This window comes from Teleopsis dalmanni, chromosome X, assembly GCF_002237135.1.
Source record: "Teleopsis dalmanni isolate 2A chromosome X, ASM223713v2, whole genome shotgun sequence".
Classification (NCBI taxonomy): Eukaryota; Metazoa; Arthropoda; class Insecta; order Diptera; family Diopsidae; genus Teleopsis; species Teleopsis dalmanni.
In genome coordinates this window covers 12,963,513-12,989,601 of record NC_051848.1, presented here as the reverse complement: position 1 = coordinate 12,989,601, position 26,089 = coordinate 12,963,513, and the positions used below count along the sequence as shown (strand labels likewise).

Genomic DNA, 26,089 nt, shown 5'->3' with positions numbered 1-26,089 from the left:
ACTGCTGTTTATTTTACTTATATAGTATATTATAGCTAAGAGTTAAACGGAATCTCAATATTTAAAGGAAGTATTATAGCTGAAGTTTTATTAAATAAAAAAAATTTATATTAAATGAAAAATTTGCTGTGCAAGTATATAAATAAATAAATATATGAAAAACAAATAAACTAAAATTTTTTAATTTATGGAAGTTGATATTCTTTTTAAATTATATGTTGTAGTTCAACATACATTAAAATCTAACATATTAACGATTTTTGTTCATGTCCTTACACCAAAGTAATCATTATCAGAACTAAGCAGGATTCATGTGTATATTGCTAGAGATGCTTTTTATAAAAAACATCCATCAAAAATCTTAAAGATCCATCAAGATGATGTTTTAAAATACATATTTATAGTATATATGAATGAAAACTTTTTGTAAACTTTTGTATATATATATATATATATATATATATATATATATAAATTTAAGAGGGATAACTCTTTAAAACGGTGGTTTTTATAAAAGTACATCTCACTTAATCCTACAATGGCGCATTACTTTAGGACAGCATGAGTGAGGTGATCTATATCGGTTACACATTTCTTCTTCTTTTCTTAAGTTTTTCTAACCTTATTCTATTTCGAGTCGGCACTCCTTGCTAACATTTGTATATATCTAATAAATCAGGTTAATATGTTTAAGTATTCTTAAACCACGCCATGTATTGTAATATTGAATAACCAAGTTGGACGAATAATTGCTTGCTTTATAATAATCAGTAACATTTAGCTAACAGGATTAAGTGAGCTCTGTTATTATATATAGTATTTCAATCCTTGTTAATTTTTATTGTTTGTAGTAAAAGAAATAAAATAAATGATGAATTTTAATTATTGAAAATAAATAACTGTAAAAATAATTAAATAACTTCACTTTTTACAAATGCTAACTTTAAGTTATATAAGGCATTTAATAAGACTACACTAAAGATAGAGAGAGAGAGAGAGAGGGAGAGAATAAAATAAAATAAAATTGATAAATTAAAGACTTGTGTGAACAAAAAATATATAAAAATTAAAACATAGTTATAATTTTTAATATCTTTTATCAAATATCGTGGATGTGTTCTTTTTGTCCTGAAAGCAAGTTCATAAGAAGTTGACAAGACACTGCATAATGGAACAAGATAGTAAGAGATAGGCGTACGTATGAGCAAACAGATAGAGCTTTTAACTCTAGTGTGGGTCTAGATATCGGAATTTCCCAAGTCAACAGCGTGGAACCATAAATGACTACAACAAATTTCGAATGCGCGGAAACTTATATGAAGTAGAACTGCAGTTGAACGGTTCTTTGTTATTGTTGTACTCAAATGCGGGCTTAAAAGCAAGTACATAAAAGGTTCGACAACGCGCTGCTGAATGGAGTGGGATAAGGAAAGAAATATAGGGCAAAGAAGACAGTACATGTAGGAATGTTAAATTTAACTTGGGTTCAGGAGGGGGTTTTCTGTTACCTCAGCGGATAAAACAATAATTCAGTAGGGTTCAATGAATGTTTCGCAATTCGTTTTGGCTTTTTTCTTAAGTTTCTTAAAAATAACTCGTTTAGAGTAAGAACTTTAAGAATAGTAATTTTTTCTTTCATAATTTATAACTAATAATATCATATCTAGGGACAAGTTTATACTACAGAGTCTTTAACTCAATAAATTATATTAAAAATGTAAAATGTTACATTTTAACATTTTCATATTTTATTCACAAAAGCCTTTACAAATTATAATTATAACTAAGAACAGTGAATTTTAAAATATTCACAAATAAAAATTATATTATCAATATATTAATAAAAAAAAATTTTAAAAATAAAAAAATAAATTAAAATAAGAAATAAATTAAAAAAAAAATAAACTTTTAAAAATAAAAAAATTAAATTTTAAAAAAAATGTTTAATTATTTTTATAAATACATATAGATGTACTTAGTTTTATTTTTATTTATAAATATTAAATTTGTTTAATCTAAATAAACATAAAATTTAATAATGTGCTTTTGAATTAAACAGAGATTGTCTTTAATATAACAAAATAATTATAAAAAAAATTGTTATACATATATCAATTTAACTAAACATTTACTTACAAATATTATAATTTAAAATATATTAAAAAAATTAATTGACTATAGTTTGATAATATAAATTCATTGATAATGCAAGGCTTGATTGATAATCATAATCTAACATCGAAAAAAACAACCTCAATTTTAGGTCTTACAGAAAAACAAAATCATTAAAAATGGATATGTTTTCGTATTTGTATTATGAATACATTCTAATGCATTTGTTTGCTTTAAAATAAAAGCTATAAAAATAATAAATTTAACCTAATAATTATTTATAATATTCAAGCAGAAAATTTTTAACAATCTTATACAATATCATTTTAATATATAACAATTAATTTCTTTTTGTTTTTGTTTTTAATCATATTAGTTCATAATTAATGCAATGCATTTCTATAGTTACTTTTACATACATGTATTTTTAGACTACAATTTTTACAAGTATAACATTTATATTAAAATAAAATAAACAAAGAGTTTTGTTTTTGTTTTTCAAATTCTTGAATAAAAATAAAAAATAACTCAAAATAAATTACATTAACTGTTATTTAAAGTTAACCCCCGAGAAACAACATATAAACAATACAAAGTCTCACAAAATGTTTGATAGTTATTATATTTCGAACTGTGGTTCGTATACAAATTATTTAATTATATATGTATATATTAATGAATTAGTGATCAATAAATATGTTATTAATAATTTTAAATTCCTATTCACTAACTTAATGCCTGTATGAACATATCCGAAAGTTGATCTTTTGACAAATTAATTTATACAAAAATTAGAATATTCTCAGTGCTTACACACACACACAAGACTGCCAAACCATAAAACCATAAAACGAAGTAATCAGAAAAGCATTCCTTATAGTTCAGAACGTTACATCAGAAATATATGTGCATTCAGTTCCGATATTATGTGGAACATATAAAATACTAGTTCACATTCCGTATTTGTGCTGCTGTTGCACTACTGATCTGTCTACCAACGACAAAGCTTTGCACTCTAGCAAACGCAGTATACATAAAATCTGATTCATTATGTGATTAAAAATAGCTGTCAAAACTTTCCGAACTGCACCCGCATCAGGTGTTAAGTTTGAACAAAGTTGCTATAAAATGATTTCTGTAGAGCGGCGTTCTTGTGCAAATAGCATTGGATCACAGCTAAAAGCTTCAGCGGCTACTGGTGAAAATTTGGAAGTGCGTTTGGCACGTCCGCTACTAGGTGCTGAAGCAGTTGTTATGACAGAAGCGCCATTATTTCCACAGATCGTTGTTACAGCAGTTATAGCTGCTAGCGATTGTAGTGAAGATAGTTGTTGTGAAGAGGACGAAGTCGCGGAATTAGAACTCGCACCAATACCGGTGCTAATGCTTGCGTTGTTGTAGGACGGCGGGAATTTAGCAATTGTAATAATTGTTGGAGTCAAAGTTGCCGTAGAGCTGTCGTTACTGCCATGACGTTGTTGCTGCTGACTGGTGTTATGCTGCATTATTTGCAGCTGTTGTTTTTGTTGTTTCTGTTGTCGATATTGTTGGTTATCATCAGCAGCCAATGTTTCATGTAAGATGGCTGATTTTCTAATGGTTTGCTGCAACAGCGCGTTTACATCAATTGCTGGCCACGAGACCAGCGATATACTTCGTCATAAATAGGAATCAATTGGCGGAGAGTCACGTTTATGTCGATGATGTTTGCTGTAATGCTTGCAAGTTTTGTGACTTGTTGCAGCTGTACTAGTTGTCTTAATTATCGGCGCAGTAGCAGTGTGATTCGGAGTAGCTTGTTGAGAACTTTGATTGCAGGATGAAAGAGAGAAATATTCTGCTGACTGACTTAGTGACGATGCATCTGGTTCACCTAGTACGTTACTTAAACTTCTAATGGTCACATCTGCATCATCTCCATGAGGAGTTGATACCAACGAAGAGGGATTTGTAGTTACTGGTGTTAACGTACTCGAATGTGGGTCATCATATTCTGTAGGCATATGTGCAGTTATTTTATCTGTGTTTGTAATAGTTTCATCTCGAGCAGTACACATTTGGCCAGTCTCACATTCATCGCAACTGCAACTGCAATAACAACAATTAGCTGAGTTGCATGAACAGAAAGTGGCACTGCTACGGCGACTAGTACGCGTTGAACTGTCTGATGTTTGATCTTGAGCGCCTCGTTGCATTGAAGATATTTGTAGTTCTTTGCTTAATGAAACATCATCGTAGTCATCAATGGTTGATGCACTTGACTGACGTTGTATATTACAGTGATGACAATCAGCTGACACAGTAAATTCATGCGGTTGCACATCATCAGTAGCGAAATCATCTATACTGCTACAACTACTCGTTCGATCTTGCTGGCAAGAGCAACTTGAACAGCATGAACAGTGAGAACTATTTGAATTGAGTTTTGCTGACTGTATAAATCGTTTACGTTTGATTTTGACACACTCATTTTGTGCATGAGAGTCATTGTTGGTCTGTGAAGCTGGGACTATATTGCAGCAATAGTTTTTGTCATTACAGCAAATGGCGCGTGGTGCGACTGTTGAGGACTCATTTGCTATGTTGCATACATCAGCATTTGTTAATATCTCATCATTATTATGTGACAATTCATCTGTTTCAATTGTGGTATTCGAGTTCAGCGAACTCCGTCGATGCTTACGCATTTCAGTATGAACCGGAACCATTATAATTGGAGCTGCGTTATCTGCCGCCATTTTATAAGCAAAATTGGAAGTTGCTGTGCTGGTATTACCCTCAGTCATAGTAGCTGCATCGATTTCAATGGCAATTTCGTTTCGTTTGCTACTATTGTGTCGGCCATATTGTGCTGGGCAATGATCTATGTGCTCATCGCTTGATTCAAAGGAAGACTTTGTATTTGTTATATAGATTGGAAGATGATGATCTTGTTGGTTGCAGTGTTGTTGGTGATGATGATGCCGATGCTTATGTTGAGTACTTGAACGTTTCAGCCTTTCACAATTTTTGCGCTTGCTTCGCAGCTCTCGTCGTCGCTGTGCTGTTTGAGTTTTATAATCATTATCTTTGCCTCCATCTGTCATTACTGCTGAGCCACTGATAGGCGAGTAATGATGATGGCAGTGATGTGTTATATGACAATGACAAGTGACTTCAGTGGGAATTTCATTATTAACAATACCTTTGTGTTCTGTTTTGGCGGTAGATACACTGCAGCAATTATTGGTATTTTTATTACAACAAATGGTATTAGTACTTATTCCATAGCAACTCCTACATCCATGTATGCTACAGTTACTGTGCGATTTCCAACCCATACCAGAATCGGCTGTTTGTGTAGCATTATGTCGTTGTCTGGTGGCTTTTGTACGCGTATGACGTCTACAAGTTGCTCGAATTCCGCCACTGTTGTCTTTTTTATTGACCATTGAATTTCCACTTTCCGTTTTCATACTTTTCCGTTGCTGTATTATAACTACATTAAGTTCATCGTTGTTATGTGGATGAATTATTTTTGCTTTAGATTTAGGTAATGAATTGTTATTGTGATATTGGAAGGCTCGGTTGTCATGATAATTTTTGTATTCATGATTCATGTAACGGAAGTGCTTGTCGTCAGCGTCGGCTGTTAGCAAATGATCATCACCGCTACTAATGGTGTTCGGCAGAGATTGATTGTTATCGGAATTAATATTTGTCATTGTGTCGGGTAAATCTTGTGGAGATCGTTGTTGTTGTTCTTCGGGGGCAAACTGCTAATCTCCACGGCGTATTTCACGTGCTTTGGAGTTCTTCCGATATATCCAGACTTGGAGTAATATTGCTATATCTAAACTGACCTGAAATAAACATTTTTTTTATCAATTGAAAAAATGAATATTGGAAATGATGCGAGTATAATTAACAAAAATGAATTAGTTATTAGAATACCTGCAGTGTCCCGCATATCCAAAATTGCGAAGGAGCTTTTCTAACAATAAAATAACCAGTCTTAAACATATCACCAAGTGTCCACATTATGACCATGTGTATACTCATTCCATATGTTGATTTATTCTTAAAATTTCGTAGGAATTGAGGCGCTCCTACAAAATATTAAATTTAGTTGCAAATCATATAACATAAATATTATATATTTAATATATTTTATAGATATAATTTTATTAAATGCTCGTATTTAGTGCTAAATTAGTAAACTTACCTAACATAGCCTCTGTGAAGACAGCAAAAAAACCTACTGTCTCCATAAACCAGTCCACAGATAACATTAGATATGTAATTGCTGCTCCGATTGCCCAAACCAAGAGCATAAAATCTAAATATGATTGAAAATCGGTCCAATTCCAAAAAAATTTTAAATCGAGATCTACAAACGAAATAAGAATAATTTGAAAATTCGTACAAAGTACATATGTATGTAGTATGTATAAAGATTAAGTAAAATTTTGTTATTGTAAGACGGGTTTTGAACATGCAATAATATGCATTTTATCGGTGAAGAAGTTTCTATGATAATCTTTATAGTAGACTGTATGGCAGCACTTTGGGCCTTACAACTTTGCGTTTAAAAATTCTATCATTCCATCTGCAGTTATTTCAGTTATTGAAGTTATATTTAACGTATTTTTAGTATATAAAATTCGTTGTCACAATGAAAACTTAACTAAAATAACGCGGTTATATAGCATAATTTCACCTGAAATAATAAAATTGCGTCAGTACGAAAAGAAAGTGCTATTCTGAAGACATAAGAACTGGGTATAACACTTATAATTAAAAATGCTATTAAATAATACTTTGGAACAACTAACAATTAACTGTAAGAAACATTAGCATTATTCGTAGACGTAGACTATTCATTGTATCTGTTTCAGTATGAGTATTACTATATATTAAAAATTAATTTATTATATAAAAACTTATTGACCTTAATTGGAAGTTAAGTTCCAATTAGTTCCTGGAATAGGCCCAGTACTAATCGAAAAAAATGAAGAAATCTAAAGAAAACTTCTTAACTTAACCATACCGAGAGAAGGGTCTGTACAAACAGATCCGGCGTAAGTATGTTTTTAAAATGAATTTGTTTAACAAGTGGTAGGTTTTTCTCTTTCTAGAGTAGGTTTCTACTTTTTGCAGGCACATACATGATATTTAAATGGTATGACGTACAAACTAATGGCTACGCATAGAGTTGAGGCCTAACACAATTGTATCATGTTTCCATTAATATCATACAGCTGTGCTATCTACACTGGTATGGCGCATGTGGAAAGAAATCTTTAAAACATTTTTAATATCAGTGTTTGCTGGTGTTTACATTGCTTCTAGGTATAGTTTTTAAGATTTTGTTGCATATCAGAAAACTTCAATGAATCACATTTTCACATTCGTTAATATAGTTATCTCCGTTAATACATACAAAGTGGACTAAAAGATATATACTTTTTAACTACTTTTTGATAAACGTTGATAAACGAACCACTAGAGAAATAGTTTTAGCAGCAATTGGGGTTAGATTGCGGTGCAAATCATTTTTTCCAGACGACTAAGTGTCAGTTCTTTCAATCTCGTTTAAAACAATAAAAAAATACAGAAATAATTTATACAGCGAACTAATCTGCTGGATAAGTATTTTCTTTCTCCTTACAGTTGTGCTATTTGTCATTCGTCCCGAAGCAGTTGTTCTTGGTTATGTGTATAAACGTAGTATATGTATTGTGCATTGTAAACAGACGAATAGATTTTAAGTGTGTGAATGCTTGAATCTGCTTAAATCTAAAAGCAAATTTAATATCTGCAGTGACAGAGAGTAGTTCTTGTTGTCATTCTATGCATAATTTACCCTTGTTTTTGCTGCTGAACCAATCGAATGAATTTGAAGTGGAATAAATATAAGAACTCAGGAGCAGTTGCATACAAATTAGTAAATAAGGAATTAAAGGGACTATTAGCTTAGTAGTTTGCTAAGAGTTTATGTTGTGCACTTTCATTTCTAAATAGAGTGTGTAACACACATGAATAAATTTTTACCGTTTAGATAAACGACTTTTATCATCATTAATTCTAATAGGATTATTATTGATATTATTAAGATATTGTGAATATGTCATATAGACATATTGACACAATATGGTCTATAAAGTAGAGTGTTTTGATACATTTAATATTCAATGGAAAGATTTTTATTGCTAAAGGGATAAACGAATGGAATAAAGTATAAAAACTATGTCAATGGATAGCTGCAAAGCTAATTACACATTAAAAATTCACATTCTTATTTTAAGATTGATTCTAAATAATCATTCCTATATTAAAAAAAATGGTTATTCAATATATAAAACACCATCTCAGGCGGTATTAACTATGAAACTACGTATATAGTTGTAATACTGAAATTATTAAGGCCAATTAAGTGGAACAGTTTTAGAATACTTACCACTTAGATAATGTCTTGAACGCGAACGCTTTAAGACTGTAGCGTCTGTGGAAACTGAACCAGCAGTATCTGTATCTGTCATCACTTTCGGTAAGCGGAGGTCATCGCCTTAAAAATTTATGTGTAAAAATGAACAAATTTAAACTAAATTCATAAATAAAATTAAATATTACTTACCTGAAAAGGTGCGTTCTCTATTGGAGGCATTTAATCGTTTTACTTTAACGCAAAGATGTATCATCAGGAACATGGTTATGTTCATAACAACACTTTGGACGAGAAGAGGAAGCTCATAACGCTTGGAAAACCTAAAAATAAATTCAAAAAATTGTTTATATGATAAAGGTTAAAAATGCTATTATGTTGGTTTGAATAAAACAGTTATATATGTGAATGTATAATTCGTATAATAATGTGTATATATATATAGAATATATAATTTAATAAATTTATAAAAAAAAAATAGAGAAAAGCTGACAAAGCAACTATTAAAAAGTCATTTGGGTGCGGGTCTGAGGTGTTGACGATATGACACCTTTCACATTTTTGACTTTGTTTGTTGCTGCTGTCATTTTAATGTAATCATTTGTGGGTAAATCAATAGTCAGCAAATATTCCAAAGGCGAAAATACTATACTGAAATCACATTAAAAGTAGATTGCCAACATCAGATACGCCATCGCAATACGAGTAATTCATTGGATATTTCCTATTCACTAATTTGGGTTTAATATTAGTAATTTTAGAAGTTTGTTTACTTTCATTGATTAGTTTTTTTCTTCAAATTATATAGCTTTGGTTAATGCATATCTAAATTTATGTCAATTTGTTTGCTTATGATTTCATAAACAGTTCTAGGTATCTTTTCGGTGGGAGTTTCGAAAATTACTCTGCGAAAGTATGCCTTACAATACATAGAAATAAATCAAAAAATTTTAGTATTTAAGAAAATATGTAAAATATAATTACAGTTCTAATCTAAATTAAAGAAACACTTCTTAGTTCAATGACTTGAGTACAGAATACATTACTAGTATATCTATTATTGTTAGCAGCGACAATATAAGATCATGGGTCGTGCAATCTGTTGTGATTGTGTATTAGTGCGTCTATAGATCTATTTTACTAAAATCATAGACTGCGACATAGCAACGAGGTATTAATTGAAAAATACCTATCATTGGCAGCAGTTTTCGATATATATATCATATATCTCATTAAGCATTGTACTTTAATAATTCTGAAAACTGTAGATATGATTGGCAAGTGAAAGAATTTGTTGCAAATATGCATTATTAATATATTATACAAAAACAAAAATGTTACACTTGACCTAGATGTAGATGCAAGTGGCAATCCGTTTCGTAAAAGATATTCGGTCACTATAGGTGTCCCTATAATTGGACACTTTGTGGTACTACAGCTTATTAGGACACAATGAGCGTTTCTTATAGAACTTTAAATTCCTATCTTCATTTTGGATTGGGAAACCACTTTGTTGCTTTGTTGCTTTAATAAAATATACATTGTTTTCATCTCCTTTCTAAGTGATATCGGACAGATATTTGAGGTAAATATATCTCAGCGTGGAAAAAGATGATCATTACTTTATTCTTTGCTTTTTACGGAAAGCTATACGGTAGACGTTGAAAAGTGTCCGTAATAGATTGGTTGGGTTACGGCTGGGTTACATGTATATTTGCTATACATAGCAAATATATAGCCCACAAAATAATTAAATATAGCATACGATTTCTATATAGATATAGAATATATAGATTTCGATATAGAATATTTAAAAAGATCGGCTCAAAGATTGCAAAGTCATTTTTTTAGGTATATAGTCGATTCGAAATTAACTGAATAATGCCTGGCAAAGGTAACTGGGAGGTTTTGGACTACTATTGCTATCTTTTTTTCTATAACGATATTGGATGAAAGTGTAGCATCCATAAAAATCTATAATTAAAACAAGTTTATATTTATAAATTTGTTTAATTAAATTCAATGTCAAAAACCTAAATTTGTAAATTTGTAAATATAGCTGAATAAATATTTGGTAAGTAAACAGTAGTGAAGGGTATGAATATTTGGACAAATCTAAAAGTACGTATCTGTTTTTCTTGATTTTCAATTAAATTTAATTAGCAAACAAGAAAAAACAATCTAAATAAATTTTATACTAAAAAAACCAATTATAGAACTGAAAAAGTTTTCCTAAAGAATATTTTCCAACATTTTCCTTATAGCACACCTTACATCTCTCTCTATATATGTTTAGCTAAGGCCTACGTTAAACGTTAAGGAGCGTCATCTTTACATTTCACTCTGAAGATACGCAAAAGGCTGTTCTATGAACATTTCGCATTTTGTAATATTAATAAAACAAGAATTAATTAAGGCCATCCTACAGTGGAAACGCAGAAAAATCTTTTATTTTTCACTTAACTTTTTATTTAATTACCATAATTATATTAATTAATTAAAAACGCAACTGGATACTTAAACATCTATCGACCCATTTTAGAGACAAGAAGCCTGACATACAGGGCCCGCTTAAAAGGATACTCGCACCCCATGATAAAACGGTTTGAAGTAAAAAGAACTGCCATTGTTTGTGATGTTCCCACCAAGCACCTCCTATCAAGCACTAGGCACCAAAAACTCGTAGTACCGAGTAAAAGTTTTTCACGCTGTAAAAACGTGAAATGACGTTAGGTCAGTTATGAATGAAAGTAAAGTTTCCACGTTTTATGTAGTTCACTTCTTCATTCCGCGTTGTGATGCGAAAGCATTTCAGTCACGTACACTGATTTCAGAAACAACGAAAAACATTAAAGAAATTAATTTTTGGGTTAACGCCATACACACCCACTTGGTAGCATATAGCCTGTAGCCTGTAGCCTGAGTGGTACGGGGGTTGTAATAAATGTTTTGCACAACATTAGCAAAACATTTGTGGGTTTTTTATGTCATATTTTTTCTTAACGATAATAATTTAGATATTGCGATGACACTGTGATAATTACACATGTAAACTTTTGGTCGGAAATGACGGAAGTTTTTTTTAAATAAAAAAAAGTTGGAAAACTAATTTCCTGTGGGTTAAAGTTTAAGTGCTAAATGGAATTTTTTGCTAAGCAAAAAGCGTTTTGTGAGGATAACAGATTAAGTATACAAACTACCTATACAATGGAGTAAATATACTTATAATACAATAAAATACATTTGCATTATAGATATGTTTAAAAATTCAGTGAATTTAAACATATTTTTTATTTAAAGAAAGTTTAAGCTAGTTTTTCTTCACTCAGATTGTTTAAAATAGAATATTAGTCATCATTAACGAGACCATCTAGATTAGAGAACTTTCCCTTAGATTTTAATCTATGTATGTAAAATATATATACAAATTCCATAGGTTTAAAAATATTTTTTACCAAAAGAAAATTCTTTTAAACCAGTACTTCATCACTCATATTATTTCAAATAGAAGATTAATCAATATTAATGAGGCAAACTGTTTTTTGTCTTTTCCAATATGCAACTTCATTCATCAATACTCATTAAAGGCACTTCTGCATTTAATTCAACTTGATCTACTATCTTAGCTTTAGCTGTTCATTTCGCAGAATAATACAAATAATAAAAAATTGATGATTATTAGCATCATATATCGTTTCGAGTTTTTGTTAAATGCAATTTGCGTCTTTATATTTCACGATCTTTAAACTATATTCCTCAACACTATATTTTATGCTTCGTTGAATACAACAAATATTTAAAAATTGTCATTATTAGTTAAAGCATGTATTTATGTATCACGACTTCTAAGGACGATATTAGGTGGCGATCAATTTATCGTGGATCATTTGTTGTTGCTTTTAATATCTCATTTTTTCCTGAATTTACTGTAAGCAACAAAAAATAAAGTGATGGACGATCATTTGAACAGCTGTCTAACATGGCCCTAACATGGGTTCCGAAGTATACTACTTAGTACTTATGCATTTTGAAGAAATTGGTTACACTTCAATCGCTTAACACTGTATGTCTCCAATGAACTGTAGTTTAATTGAGTTCTTCCTCTAATGACAACAAATAGTGTAAACATAGAATGGGAATATGTTTGTATTTAAAAAAATTATCTTTCAATACCTTAACACATCTACATTCAATAATTTATACTGTATTTATTGCTTGATCATTATTAATTGCATATACCTTCTGCTCAAAAAGTATCCGGATTTTATTGTTTGTTAACTACTCTTTAAGTAATAGACCTATTTCAAAAAAAGGTCTGTTTTTTTTTGTTATATTGGTACACCCTTTCTTGAATTCGCTGAAGGAACTAAAAGCCATGCCTTCACGGACCTACGAAAAGTGTATGGAAGATTGGGTTAAGCGTTGGCATATGTGTATCGCTTCAGAAGGAGCATATTTTGAAGGAGATAAAATAAATTTGGAATAAAATTTAAATTTTTGTACTTTTTGAGCAGAAGGTTAATATATGTCTGATACATACAAATGAAGAAGAAATTTACTAATAAAGAAAAAACCGCCATCAAATGTTATACAAACAAATATATCAGATTTTTTTGGTGTTTAGACTTGAATTTATTATTTTTTGTATGGTTATCTAATACACATATATACCTTTATAAACAGGTGATTAGATATGATTAACTGGCTACTGAACTGTGGCATACAAATAATTGTGGGTGTTGGAGTTATAATGGAGGTTGATCTGATAACTTTTAAAAGTTTTACTGTGTCGAGTTATTGAACAGAGTACACTTTCTCGTAGCAAACTGTTGAGGAAACTTGATAAAACCTTCATCACTATAACAATGAAGCTAATTGTGTAACATGAATAAGAAAAGTTTTATAGAAGAATATACTTTTTCAATAAGTGAAAACTTTTTCAATAATATAACGGATGCCAATACGTATGTTAACCCTCCAATAAATTAGGCCAAACTTATGCCAAAGTTATTAGTGTACTATTCTAAGAAGAGACAATATTTCAATGAAGTTTGCAAAGGAAATCTGAAAGATTCATTAACATATATTCTTATTTTACGAATATGAATATAATTCATAAGAATTATAGGCTAAATATCTACTAATGTAACCTCCCTCTTCCGTATTGTGGCCATTAATTCAACAAAAAAAAAACAAAAAAAAAACAAAAAAAAAATAGAAGAGCATATACACAGACATTTTAATGGAAAAAATACAAGTTGAACATTTTCCAAATATTATACCACTTCTCATGGTCTTTTTCCTCTATGTCTGCTGTTTCCCCTTGATAACAGCTTGGGTTTATTAGTTTCATTTCTTTTATTGCGAAAATGTTTCAAAACGGCAATAATAAGTAACTATTTAAAACGATTTATTTTTACCAGTACGAGTATTAGTTCTATTCAGCATTTTTCCTACCATGCTTTCACACCAGCAGCATTGATTTTTTTGTTCCATAAAATTCTGTTTTGAAATGCATTTTTACACAAAGAACCCGAACATTTAAGCACTGTGTCCCACAAAAATAGGAATAGTGGTAGTGAAAGCAGTCATACATATGTTATAATAAGAAAAATAATATAAAATAAAATAAATATCTTCAATCTAAAAATACTACTTCACAATTTGTCCTATTCATGAACGATGAATGATGAATGATGAGTGATGAGTCAACACATAACACACTTATGGTATATGGATATCACCTCGGCTGATGTAAAAAACCGTACATCAAATTGTATGTGAAACACTCCGAAGAGGTTTGAGTTACATATGATCAAGTATTGAATTATAAAATAGTTTTTTTTTCTTAAAATAAACACAAAGAAATTACTTAATAGTTAGAGATAAATATAAAAATTAATTTAAATCCGTCGAAAATCAGATTAAGATAGTCGTATTTAAATGTTTTTGATACCAACAGAACGAACAGTAGTAAATGAATTATATAGGACATCCTCATTTCCTAGTAGAGCATAGGACCTCATAAAGTATAGGACTTCAGAAGTTATATATAATCTTTCTCAGCTGAACGAGACAAATGAACATCTTTACTGATGTTCATTTATATCCATACCATCTAGTTACTCAGTTCTTGAGATGGACTAACAAAATTTAGTATATAGACTTTTTAAGAATAGATCTTAAGTATTTGCCAAAATAGCAGAAACTGTATATAGGTAAGCACCATATTTTAGTAAACAATCCAAACTAAGTGTTTTTGCTCCTCTAGACTTGGGATTAAAACCTTTGTTCGGATGTCGCGAGAATTGAACATGGTGCTCCTTAAATAACTCAAATATGATCCGATTCTTAAATAAAGAGTCGAAATGTTTTTTAAAAATATGAAAGTCATAGTACAATGTGTTTACTTAATCTGTATGCTATTGCTGTGAATCTTTTCAGAAATTATTATTTAAGAGTATTCTAATTAAGACAGACCTTGGTACAGATAAAAATACTCAAAGATTTGTTGTACCTTAAGATCCTAATATATTCATTAGATTTTTTAAAAATTATATATTATTAATATTATGTATGTTTATATTTTCATTGTTGTATTAGTGAGCAAAGGTATTCCATATGAAAAACTGACTCAGTGATTTTTAGTATATAATAATGATTTCAAAAATGTTTCTTGCCCTTAATAAAAAATAATAATATAATTATAAAAATATATAATTTAATAAAAAAACACAATATTAAGTTATTGGTAAAAGATTATAGTCTCACTTATGCTAGCGTAGTTTTAAATTTGAGAAACATTATTGGAATGTATTTTCAGGTATTGTCTTGAGGTTGCTTTACATTTTTATCTTTATCTTATTTATGAGTATTATTGAAAAAAAAAAAACGCTGTGTTCATGTCCCAAGCTTTCTACCTACAAGTTACGGTGTGACTCAAAGCTATTTATCACAACTCCATTGACTCTAGACTCTAGGAAGATCGGGTATAGTAAAACTAAAAAATTGTTAATATATAACCAAAAAATTGGTGACAAGTGCTTTGTGTCATACATAGAATCAATTGATTTTTTAACTTTTATATACAAATGACATTTTGTAATAAAAAAAAAAAAAACATGTCAGTAAATATAAATAAAATTTGTACTTTTAAGCATTTTAAATCGTAACTTCAATTTTAATTAGACGGATTAATAACTTCTTACAGGCTTACCCACTACTAATTGTTAGAAATTTAAATTTATTTAAATGAGAATTTAATTGCTACTCAAGCTCATATCTAGCCAATGTCAGACCAAATTTGTCACCTCCAGATGCAGTTATCTTTCGCATAGTTTTTTCGCCATAATTATTTTGTCTCATCTGCTTTCGCTACGAATAGCTCAGTAAGTACGAGTATCTGTGCAAACACTTGAAATACAATGAATGTGCAAATTTTATGAACAGATGCACCCGGGGACCCGCACCACGTCTCTATATTCCATATATTCCCTATATTCCATATACGAGTATAAGATGAACACATTAGTAAATGGTACTCGTAGTTAGTGACATACATTCACAATCAAATTTCTTTTCAAATGTATCTCATTTAAAGTTTTTATTCATGCAAGAAAAAAATTTTATTCAAATATAAACAAAAAGCGTACTTATGAGTTTTTTATTTCGATGTAAGTAAGAGAAGTGCTGAGCTGAGAGTGTTGCGATTAGCTTGCATAATGTATCGCACAGAAAAGCCTATTTAGTCAGTGTGCAATAAGTAAGAAATTTGGAAATTAGTGATGATATGATATATTGTTCTAGCTACTTGAGCTATTTTTAAAAATCTTCAAAACTAATTTACAATATTATTAATGGAATGAAGCAAAGTTGCAATAATAAACTTTATTATAGATACGCTTGGATATGCTTGTTTTTGCTGCAAAAATGTTAAAAAATATTTTTGGCACTGAAGAAGTCATTAAACACAAAAAAACTTTTTCCGGATTGGTAAAAAAAATGTCGTGAACAATGAGGAAAAATATTTAAATAAAAATTGGGAATGATCCAAGAAAATAATATTGCCCTTGTGGACACCAAGAATTACAACAATAACTTTAGTGGGTGTGCGTTATATTTCTCATTTCATGTAGATCGATCTTCAAACACACTCTCTAAATAACAAATATACACATTAATATCAAAAAAGTACAGGTAATAAACTTGACTAACAAACAGATGATTAAGAAGAAATGCTCCATACAGTCTCCTGACGAACTATTATAGTTAACGGTCGTTCCGAGTGTGTATATGTAACATATTTCGACGAGATAAAACCTTTAGAGTTTACTCTAAAACTCACTGACTCAGATTTTGTGATGCTTCTACTACTCGTTAAACAAACCAAAAAACATTCATATTAAGCATGTATCCTTCTTCCACCCACCAAACTACCAAACTAGCAAACGCATCTAATAGAGGTGCTACGGGGGAAAAATACAACAACACAACAGACGTCTCTCAACAAATTCACGGGTATATATTTAAGATTAAGGGGTGAATAGAAAGTCCTTATGATATAACTATATCGTTTCTTGATTTTAAGTGGTATTAGCTAAAGTTTATTATTATGACTTGTGCAGTGGGAGTATCTACGAAACGAACAAACAGACAGACAGTTATTGTTAAAGTTCAGACTATAAACTAATTAAAAAAAAATTCGAATATTTCCTAAGACTACTGATGATGAATACTTGGCAATATTCGAAACAGTTTTCTATGGTCAGTCAAATTTCAATAAATTAATTAAAATTTTTGTTGTTTTTGTTTCATTACTGTTCAAACCCTTCTCACGTAAATTTGAATTTATGTACAATAAAACTTTTATTGTATTCCCAACTCATCACTATATTGGATTCCCTTTTATTTAAATCAGAAGACATTGCCAAAGATTAAGATATTCTTTTGTAATATATAGAATATATATAGAATAAGTAATATTTACATAATATTTTGGTTGGATACAAATAATACGGCATTTTTCTATGCCGTTCAATTTTTAATTTTAAATAGTTTGTTTCATTCGACAATTTTTGTGTATTGCTTAATAGACGTTCGGTTAAATATCTATTTTAGAATATTTTATGGCTATTAGGTCCATGTTTGAAGGTATTATAAAGCAGAAAGCTATACATTATCAAAAGAAATTAAATATAAGTAAAAATATTATAACGATAAATGTCATAAAAGGAATAATGAGCAAATATTTATGATAGAGATAGCGGTGAATTAACTGTTAGAAAATAGTTTCTGGTTTTCGTTCTAGATATTTTGATGTGAGAGATACTTTTCGAATCTTTTGAAAATATTTTGCAAAGAAGATTATGTAAAAAAATTTATTACTTCTGATACTTAAGCTATTTCTGATATTATTTACTTATTTGTTATAAGTAAATGACTGTAAAAACAAATAAAAGTAAACATAATACGAACATAACATATTTTCAGTAATACTTTCTTCACTAGCTCCAGTCAAATATTTTTCAAAATTGTACTAAAAAAAGTTTGATAGCACCTCAATATCACTATTTTTGTTGTTGTTTTTGGAATAATCTTAAAATTTAATAACTTGCATGACTTTCATGCTAAATAAATTGCAGTTAATTAAAGAAAAAACATAAAAAATACTATCACTTTTAGCTTGTCTTATCAGATATATTTCATCAAGCAATACATGCACAAATATTTAGCGTCTAAGGTAAAAACTTTAATTGATAATGGCATTTCCAAGTAAATACTAGATAAAATACCTAGAAGTGTGTAAATATTTCTACTGTTGTACTACTGAACAATAGAACCTGCGCATAAACAACTTTTTAGTGGAGAAGATTCATTTCAATCCATCAAATCTTTATTACAGGTCATGTTATGCATATCAAACGTTTTAATTACCTGCAGATAAAAATTTGTTTACCCAAGATATGAAGACCCAAATTTATTATCATACCGAAGCACTTCGTGTCATATATAAAATCATAATGGAACGTTTCAAACAATTCATTGTTAATAATCGAATATTTATCGCTATTATAACAATCAAATTATAGAATTTTTTAAATTTAACTATTTCAGATATCAAATAACTACCCAGCAGTAAAATAAGACATCCATGTACAAAAAAATTCATTGATTTAATAACTTTTCACAAATGAAATGTATCTTATGATTCTATTTGTTATCTTTAGTTTTATCAAAGAGATATTTTCGTATGTACATATATGGTATACTGAATTTTATAAAAATATATTTTTAAACTATATGAAAATCAACAAAAGGTTTCAAAGTGTGTGGTTATTTGATCCTTAAGATCAAACCACAAGCAAACTAAAACCACAAAAGGGACTATAATTTCATAAACTATTAATTAAATAGTATAAATGTAAATAATATTGAAATTTAACAATTACAAATAAAAATATGATTAATGAATTCCATTATTCTACTGCAAGTGAATTTGTTAATAATAAATTAAAACTCCAAAAAAATGTGTGAACATAAAAGTCAAGTACGGCTTTGGGTCAGTTGGTTAAGGTGTGCTGACTCTGAGCTTCATATTTGGCAGGGCACGAGTTCGATTCCTGGTACTTGCAGTCTCAAAAATAATTATTTACGAAAAATTAAATAAAGGAAATAATTTCAAGACCACTGATGATGGGTATTTGGTAATACTCAAAACAGCTGTATGGTCAGTCAAATATTCAATTAATTAAAATAATATAAAATGCATTTTTATTGTTGTAGTTAACTATTGTTTGAAAAACCTCTTTTTAAATTTATTTATTTTTATAATATTTTTACAAAAATTATTAACTATATATAGTATATATTTATTTAGAATATGAAAGGCAGAGTAAATATCTTAATTTAGGATCTCATCAACTGGGATTTTCAAATCACAACTGTTATACAAAGAGATATTTTCATATATGATTAATATTCAAAGAATTTCCTTAATAAAAATCAGAATGAATTGAAATATGGTAAGAAGACTCATCCAGGACTTATTATTTATTAATAGAATATGATAGAACTTAAACGATTTTAAATTATCTTATGAATTAGTGATTATAATTAGTGATAACCCAGGAGAAAATGGAAAAACATTTTTCTATCTATGCATATATTTATCGCATATTGTGATTTTTCTTTATAGTTCATATTTATTATTTACATTATTTGTTTTTTTAATAATATTTGAGTTTTTGTAGATAATTTTCAAAAAATATATGAATAACATATAATCTATTAAAAAAAATCTAATATCAACAATATATGGTATATACTGCATCATTAGATATCTAAAGACTTTAGCAGAAACATTATGAAAGCCACATATTGAGTTCCTTTTTTCGGTAACAATATATCTATTTTCGTTAACTATATATACTTGGCAATACTTGAAGCAGCGCTGTATGATCAGCTAAATTTCAATCAATTAATCAATTTTTTGAAGTTGTTGTTTTTTTATTATTGTTCGAACCTTTCTAGTTTTCTTTATGTCATAACACGCATCACATTCGACAAAATAAATATACCTTATATATAACATATTTTATTTTAATGGGTATAACGTATTTGCATTACACATCGGCATATAAGACGAAAATGTTCTAGTTACGAAGACGTCGATTAACACTGAACTAACTGTTCATATATATTTTTTTTATATATAAAAATAAAAACATTTTTGGAATAATTTTTTTGTAGCAAAAAAAGATAAATAAGAGACAAACTAAGAATTCTCTTAAAAATTCCATTCCATCATATTTTGGCTACTGTGACTATATAAAAATATCAAGTATATTTATAAATATATTTTGGCCTATAGAATTTATATGACAAATATTTTGCTGATAAGAACCTACGACACATTCGATTGTTTATTAGAAATCCATTTGAAAACAACAATTAATATTATTAATTAATACAAAAACCAATTTTATACTACCGCCGCGTATTGTCGCTTAATGACATATCAAATAATTGCCTTGAGACTTTAGGAATTAGGAATTATGTTTAAACAATTTTGTAAACACAATTGCGATAACTTTTATTAGGCAGTCTGGACAACATACAGATACAAATTACTTAAGCGTTTGGTTTCTATGGAATAAAATTAGATTTAAATGTATATAAAAAAACACATTATTATTTAATTGTAATAATACATAAAATATATATGTAACAATATTACTTTTAATTAGGTATATATCTTTGAGTTACAATATGATTTGCTGTAGTTAGACTTACACTTTATGTCACCTTGTCACCTGCTCAACATTACAGAAATTTATTGATCATTCAAATTCGGTCGCCGACGTTCTGAAGAATAGTCAGAGTTACAAGTTCTTATCTACAATCTGTACCGTACGTAAATAGATTTGTAGTAATTTTACCATTTTAATCAATACAGTCTAGATAAGTTCGAATAAACTTTAGCATGTTAGCAAAAATCGAATTATTCTAAATAAATGGGCATTCTTCCCAGAAATACTTTTTCTATATTCTTAGCTACTATATTTTGTTTTTTTTTTTTTATTTATTTTTAAGAATAACCCTTTTGTTGCATTATCTTAGAACTAACTTAAAAACTATGTTGTATCTACTTATGTTAATAGATAAATATATATAAATATATTACATGTTCCTGAGGACTTTCTGGAATATAATTGTAATATACCTAATTGCTTTTATCTAAATTCGTCTTTCATTATATTTTATTTTTCTGGAAGATTTTTATTAGTTTATTTTAAGTTAGTAATAGTGTTTTTGAATAACTTAACGGGTGCTTCCCAGAGTCATACTATAGATAATTTTGATTTTAGGAGCGGTTGAGTTCATATCTTGAAATCATCTATCATTGACGCGGAAATGCCGTTCAGAACTTTCATCAAAGTTTCACCCGTGAAACATATAACCACTCCAAGATATCTCTTCTTGTTATATTCATTCTAATTTAAATTCAATTTTACCCACATTTTTGAAAAAAATTATATCCTAGTTTTGCTTAGTATGTTTAAACTTTATGTTAGAAATTTTAGCACTGAAAGAGTTTTTAGTATAAGAACTACATATATTTATTGGTGTATTATTTATTACAACAAAGATACTATAAGTGAAGGTAGTGAGAAAGTTCAAACGAGCTATAATTTATATATAGTTTATCATATATTTCAATCATATGACAGTGACTTCTATGGAAAAACGTTCACTTTCCCTCTTCACTTCTCATACGGTTGCCAATTTAGTATAATTTATTGTGATTTTTTCAATAAAGAAATATATATACATCGGTGCTTGAGAAAACCTGTGCAGTAATTCCCATTTCCCCCACCATTTTCTATTTCGTGAAGTGCTGCGGTCCGTTTGGTTCACGCGCCACATTTGCATATTAAAATGAAACTCATACGTGCATTTAAAATTCTTACTCGTAACTCAACTCAAATAAAATCATTTGCGCTAAAGATACAATTTATTATAGGATTTTTTTAAAATTACTTAATGCGTTATTTGCCGAACGAAATTATCTTAAAAATTAACTAAATTAAGATTTCCATAAGATTATCAAGTGCATTAAATGCTTAAATGCATTAAATGCATTAAATGCAAATGCACACAAAGGCCAGATACTTGTTTATTTCGTTGAACTCAAAGTTGGAGGCATGAAAATCTGCTTTCGATTAAAGAAAACCTCAGACAGAGTGGGCGTAAGGTAATGTGAATTTCATGTTCACACATAAAGTACACTACTTGAGTAATTAATGATGTATATAGTTTGCAGTGAAATTATAATATATTGTATGTTTATTAAATGGTTTTGTGGCAGACAATGCAGAAAATTATACTAAACAGCTCGATAAAATTTAGACTTTCATTTAAGACAACGAAGAGATAAATACATGTCAAACAACATTGTATATGTATGTCTATGTCGATGCAAAAACTGAAAATTAGGTGGGAAGGGGTAGTTATACAAACATTCTTTAATCACACAACCGGTTAGAGGTAAGGTAGAAGTAGGTTTGTTAAAACATTAATAAATTTCATACAACAACCGGTTGAAAATATATAATAATCAGTTAAAACCTTCTAATTCATTCGGATTTATTTCGAAGAACCATCCTCTCATTTTTGACGTTGTTATAAATAAATTCTGGATTAATTAATTATTTTCGAATATATCAGTTTTTAAAATTAAAAACTTTTAGATCAAGGTTTCACTTTATTTTCGGATTTATGGAGGCTATTTGAAAAGCCTGCCTTTCTATGTGACAACATTGTAAAGCCATAGTTGAGAAAAAGTTAATTTTTTATTTGAATAATTTTTCATAATTTGATTTAAAAATATATACATTAATTAAATGAAATCTATTAGAGTTTTGACAATGAAAAATAATTTAAAAATACACCAAGTCAAGTTTATGCATCTAAACTTGACTTGAAACCAGATGAATTGTTCTCTTCCGTTTGAGGCGTTGAAATCTTGTTGTTGTGATTATTTAATAGTTTGCAAGAATATTTTTGTGGTTTTGATATAGGTTTCAATTTTTCTTTAATTGTTAGTAATTAGAAGTTACTATATAGCTATGAATATTGAATATGCAAACGGCGATTATAACCATTTTTAGTATTTTGGTCCGGAAGCACTGCACAATTTTAATTTTAGATTTGTAGACTAATAACCTCTTTCGACAATCTCGAATCTAGACAAAGTAGTTTGTAAGATTTGCGAAACTGTATTCGAACAGCTTTTTATTTGTTTGAAGTATGAGTTCTCGAGATAAGTTGGAGAGTATTCAGCTTGTCTAATGGCTTTTGGGGTTAACAACAATTTATAACATTTTAGACAAACATTCTAGACAAAGTAGTTCGTAAGATTTGCGAAACTGTATTCGAACAGCTTTTTATTTGTTTGAAGTATGAGTTCTCGAGATAAGTTGGTATTCAGCTTGTCTAATGGCTTTTGGGGTTAACAACAAATTTTAACATTTTTACAAATCCTTACATTTTTAAGCTACCATATTTGATGAACTTGCAATCAGCCCGGAACATAAGTTTGGTAGGGAATGTTTAAGCAATATAACCGAATACATAATATAAAAACATATGCACTTTACAAAAACCGAAATTAAATAGTGTTCTGACTATTATCTGTTTCCAAAACTGTTAATATCCTGATTTCTAGTCTGTCAAATCAAATGATATTTTAGAATCGTAGTGATAGTAAAAATGGTATTTTATTTTGGAAAAGTGTATTAAAATTTTAGGAAATTAAAGTCAAACTTCCATAACGACTTATGAACATTTCAAGTTAAAAAATTTTTTGTAATTTATGTTATATGTTTCCTAAACCTTGCTCCACTCCATTTAATTCGAGTTGTGGAAGTTTGACTTTTATATTGAAAATATAATATAAATATTATTCTCTTTGATGTTTAGTATAAAAAAACTTAGACTGCAGTTACATCTCATCATCTGCATATTATGTTAATATAGGAGTTTAAGAGAGAATATTTTATTTTAAGTAAATGTTCAGATGGTGTGGTATTTGAAAGTAGTCTACACTGAATTCCGGAACTTTGTAAGTACACTGATTAGCTCCAAACATATAGATATATTAAGAGTAAACATTCCAATTATATATTTTGAATAATATTTTGAACAAATTTTCGCCATAATCCTCACTGCAGAAGTTGTGGAAACCCGCAGGAAAAAGAAACTATAATACATTTTCTCTGTGAATGCCCGGTTTTGGCGTTAAGAAGATATAGGTTCTTCTTATAGATTCTTAAAATACTTCAATGATAGTTTATCAGCCTGTTCATCGGTGAAGACGAAAGACCTATTAAATTATCTAAATTGGGTGGGATGGATTTAATGTCTGCTCTTTCATACTAGGGTTCTTGCGAGGAATGTGGTAGTAAAACGGCGAATAATTGCTAATTGAGGTACATAGAAGTAATCAAATGGCATGCTACTGCAACCAACCAACACATTTTCCGAATTGTTTCGAATTTCATAGCATATCTTAAAAAAATCCACAATGAATATTGCATACAAATAAGTACTATTAAATAACTCTATTTAATAAATAAAATCATATTAAGTGAAATTTATTTGGAACATATTATTTTAAATTAAGTTCTGCTAAATTTAAATGAACTTTGAATATGAATATAACTAAGAAAAGTTCAAGAGTCTTCAGAAACTAAACACCTTAATCATATTAAGTAATTTATATAAATAAATCAATGAAAATATGAATAACCAATTAAGAATTGTAAGTAATATTCTGAGTCACAAATTATTTTGAAAACACAGAATAAAAAAAGTGGTTTACACATGAGATCATCAACCTAAGCACCATCATATGAGCGAAATGACAGCGGGACAGATACTATCTACCGTGCTTTCATCGTACGGGCATTTAAATTACTCGCAAAAGTTATTAAATTTATTTACATGATTTAATTTATTATATATTATTGTTATTTTATTCACACACAAACATTTAAAATTTATTTAATTTCATATAAAGACTGAAAAAAAGCAGCTTTTCGAACATCTCAATTATTAAATTAATTACCGGAAGGTACAAATTTTTATACAATGAACAGCGTTAACACCCGGCTTTGTTTGACGACTACATTTAACATATTTTAATATAATATATATAAATATGTATACATAGATAGATATGCATAGGTTAGTTAAAAAAATAATAACAATTAATAGAATCTACCCATTCGTAGAATCTTAATTTAAATGATATCCGTGAAAACTGGTACATACCTATATATACCAGTAGTATCTTTCGTCTATCGATCTTAATAACAATATTTGACCATAATTAAAAAATTATTGTAAGTCACATACACCATTTTTCAGTTTCTTCAAATAAAACTGTTTACATGTGATGACTTTGTGTTGCCTCCTAAAAAATTTAAAATCGTCTAAATTTTTCATGCGTGATCTCTCAGCGGAGCCCTTTACAGACAGCCTTTGTCTGATATTTAAGGAGAAGAGTCATAGCCTTATGTCTAGTCTAGTTCTTATATTGCAATGGGGCACATTGAGAGGACCTATTTCCCCATTAGTCCTTCTTAGATGCACACATATACATCATATTCTCTACAGACTGGATCAGTTTCTTGGAGTCCTATTTGTTCAATTTATTAAATACTAAATTTAGTAAAAAGATTTTAATAAATACGAAAGAATTTTATACAAGCTTCATTTTGGAAAAGGCTATATGTGTGTACTTTTCCCAGTTCCTTAGAATATTGTTAAATATGTTCGAATATGGTTTGAGATATGTATTGACCCTACTTTATCAATTCGAAAACAGAACCGATTCAGTACCCTTTTATTGATGTGCATTCCTTTTAAGTAGTTTGGCGCATTAAGCTATTAACGATATATTGTGATATAATTCTCATTAAGTTAATATTTTTGTAACTTTGAAATGTAATAATTTATAATTTTTTAAAGTGTTAATTTTAATAACCAAGA

The 26,089-nt window shown here is 29.0% G+C and overlaps 1 protein-coding gene across 1 annotated transcript in view; it reads right to left on the bottom strand.

Moving 5' to 3' along the window:
- Nucleotides 1-2,602: 2,602 nt before the first annotated feature.
- LOC119687442 overlaps nt 2,603-26,089 on the bottom strand; it is a 37,816-nt gene continuing 14,329 nt past the window's right edge. Inside the window, 5 exon segments of the mRNA XM_038101759.1 lie at nt 2,603-5,954; nt 6,046-6,200; nt 6,317-6,481; nt 8,552-8,659; nt 8,729-8,859. Of these exon segments, the coding sequence (XP_037957687.1) occupies nt 3,234-5,954; nt 6,046-6,200; nt 6,317-6,481; nt 8,552-8,659; nt 8,729-8,859 (3,280 nt within the window). The 3' untranslated portion in view covers nt 2,603-3,233.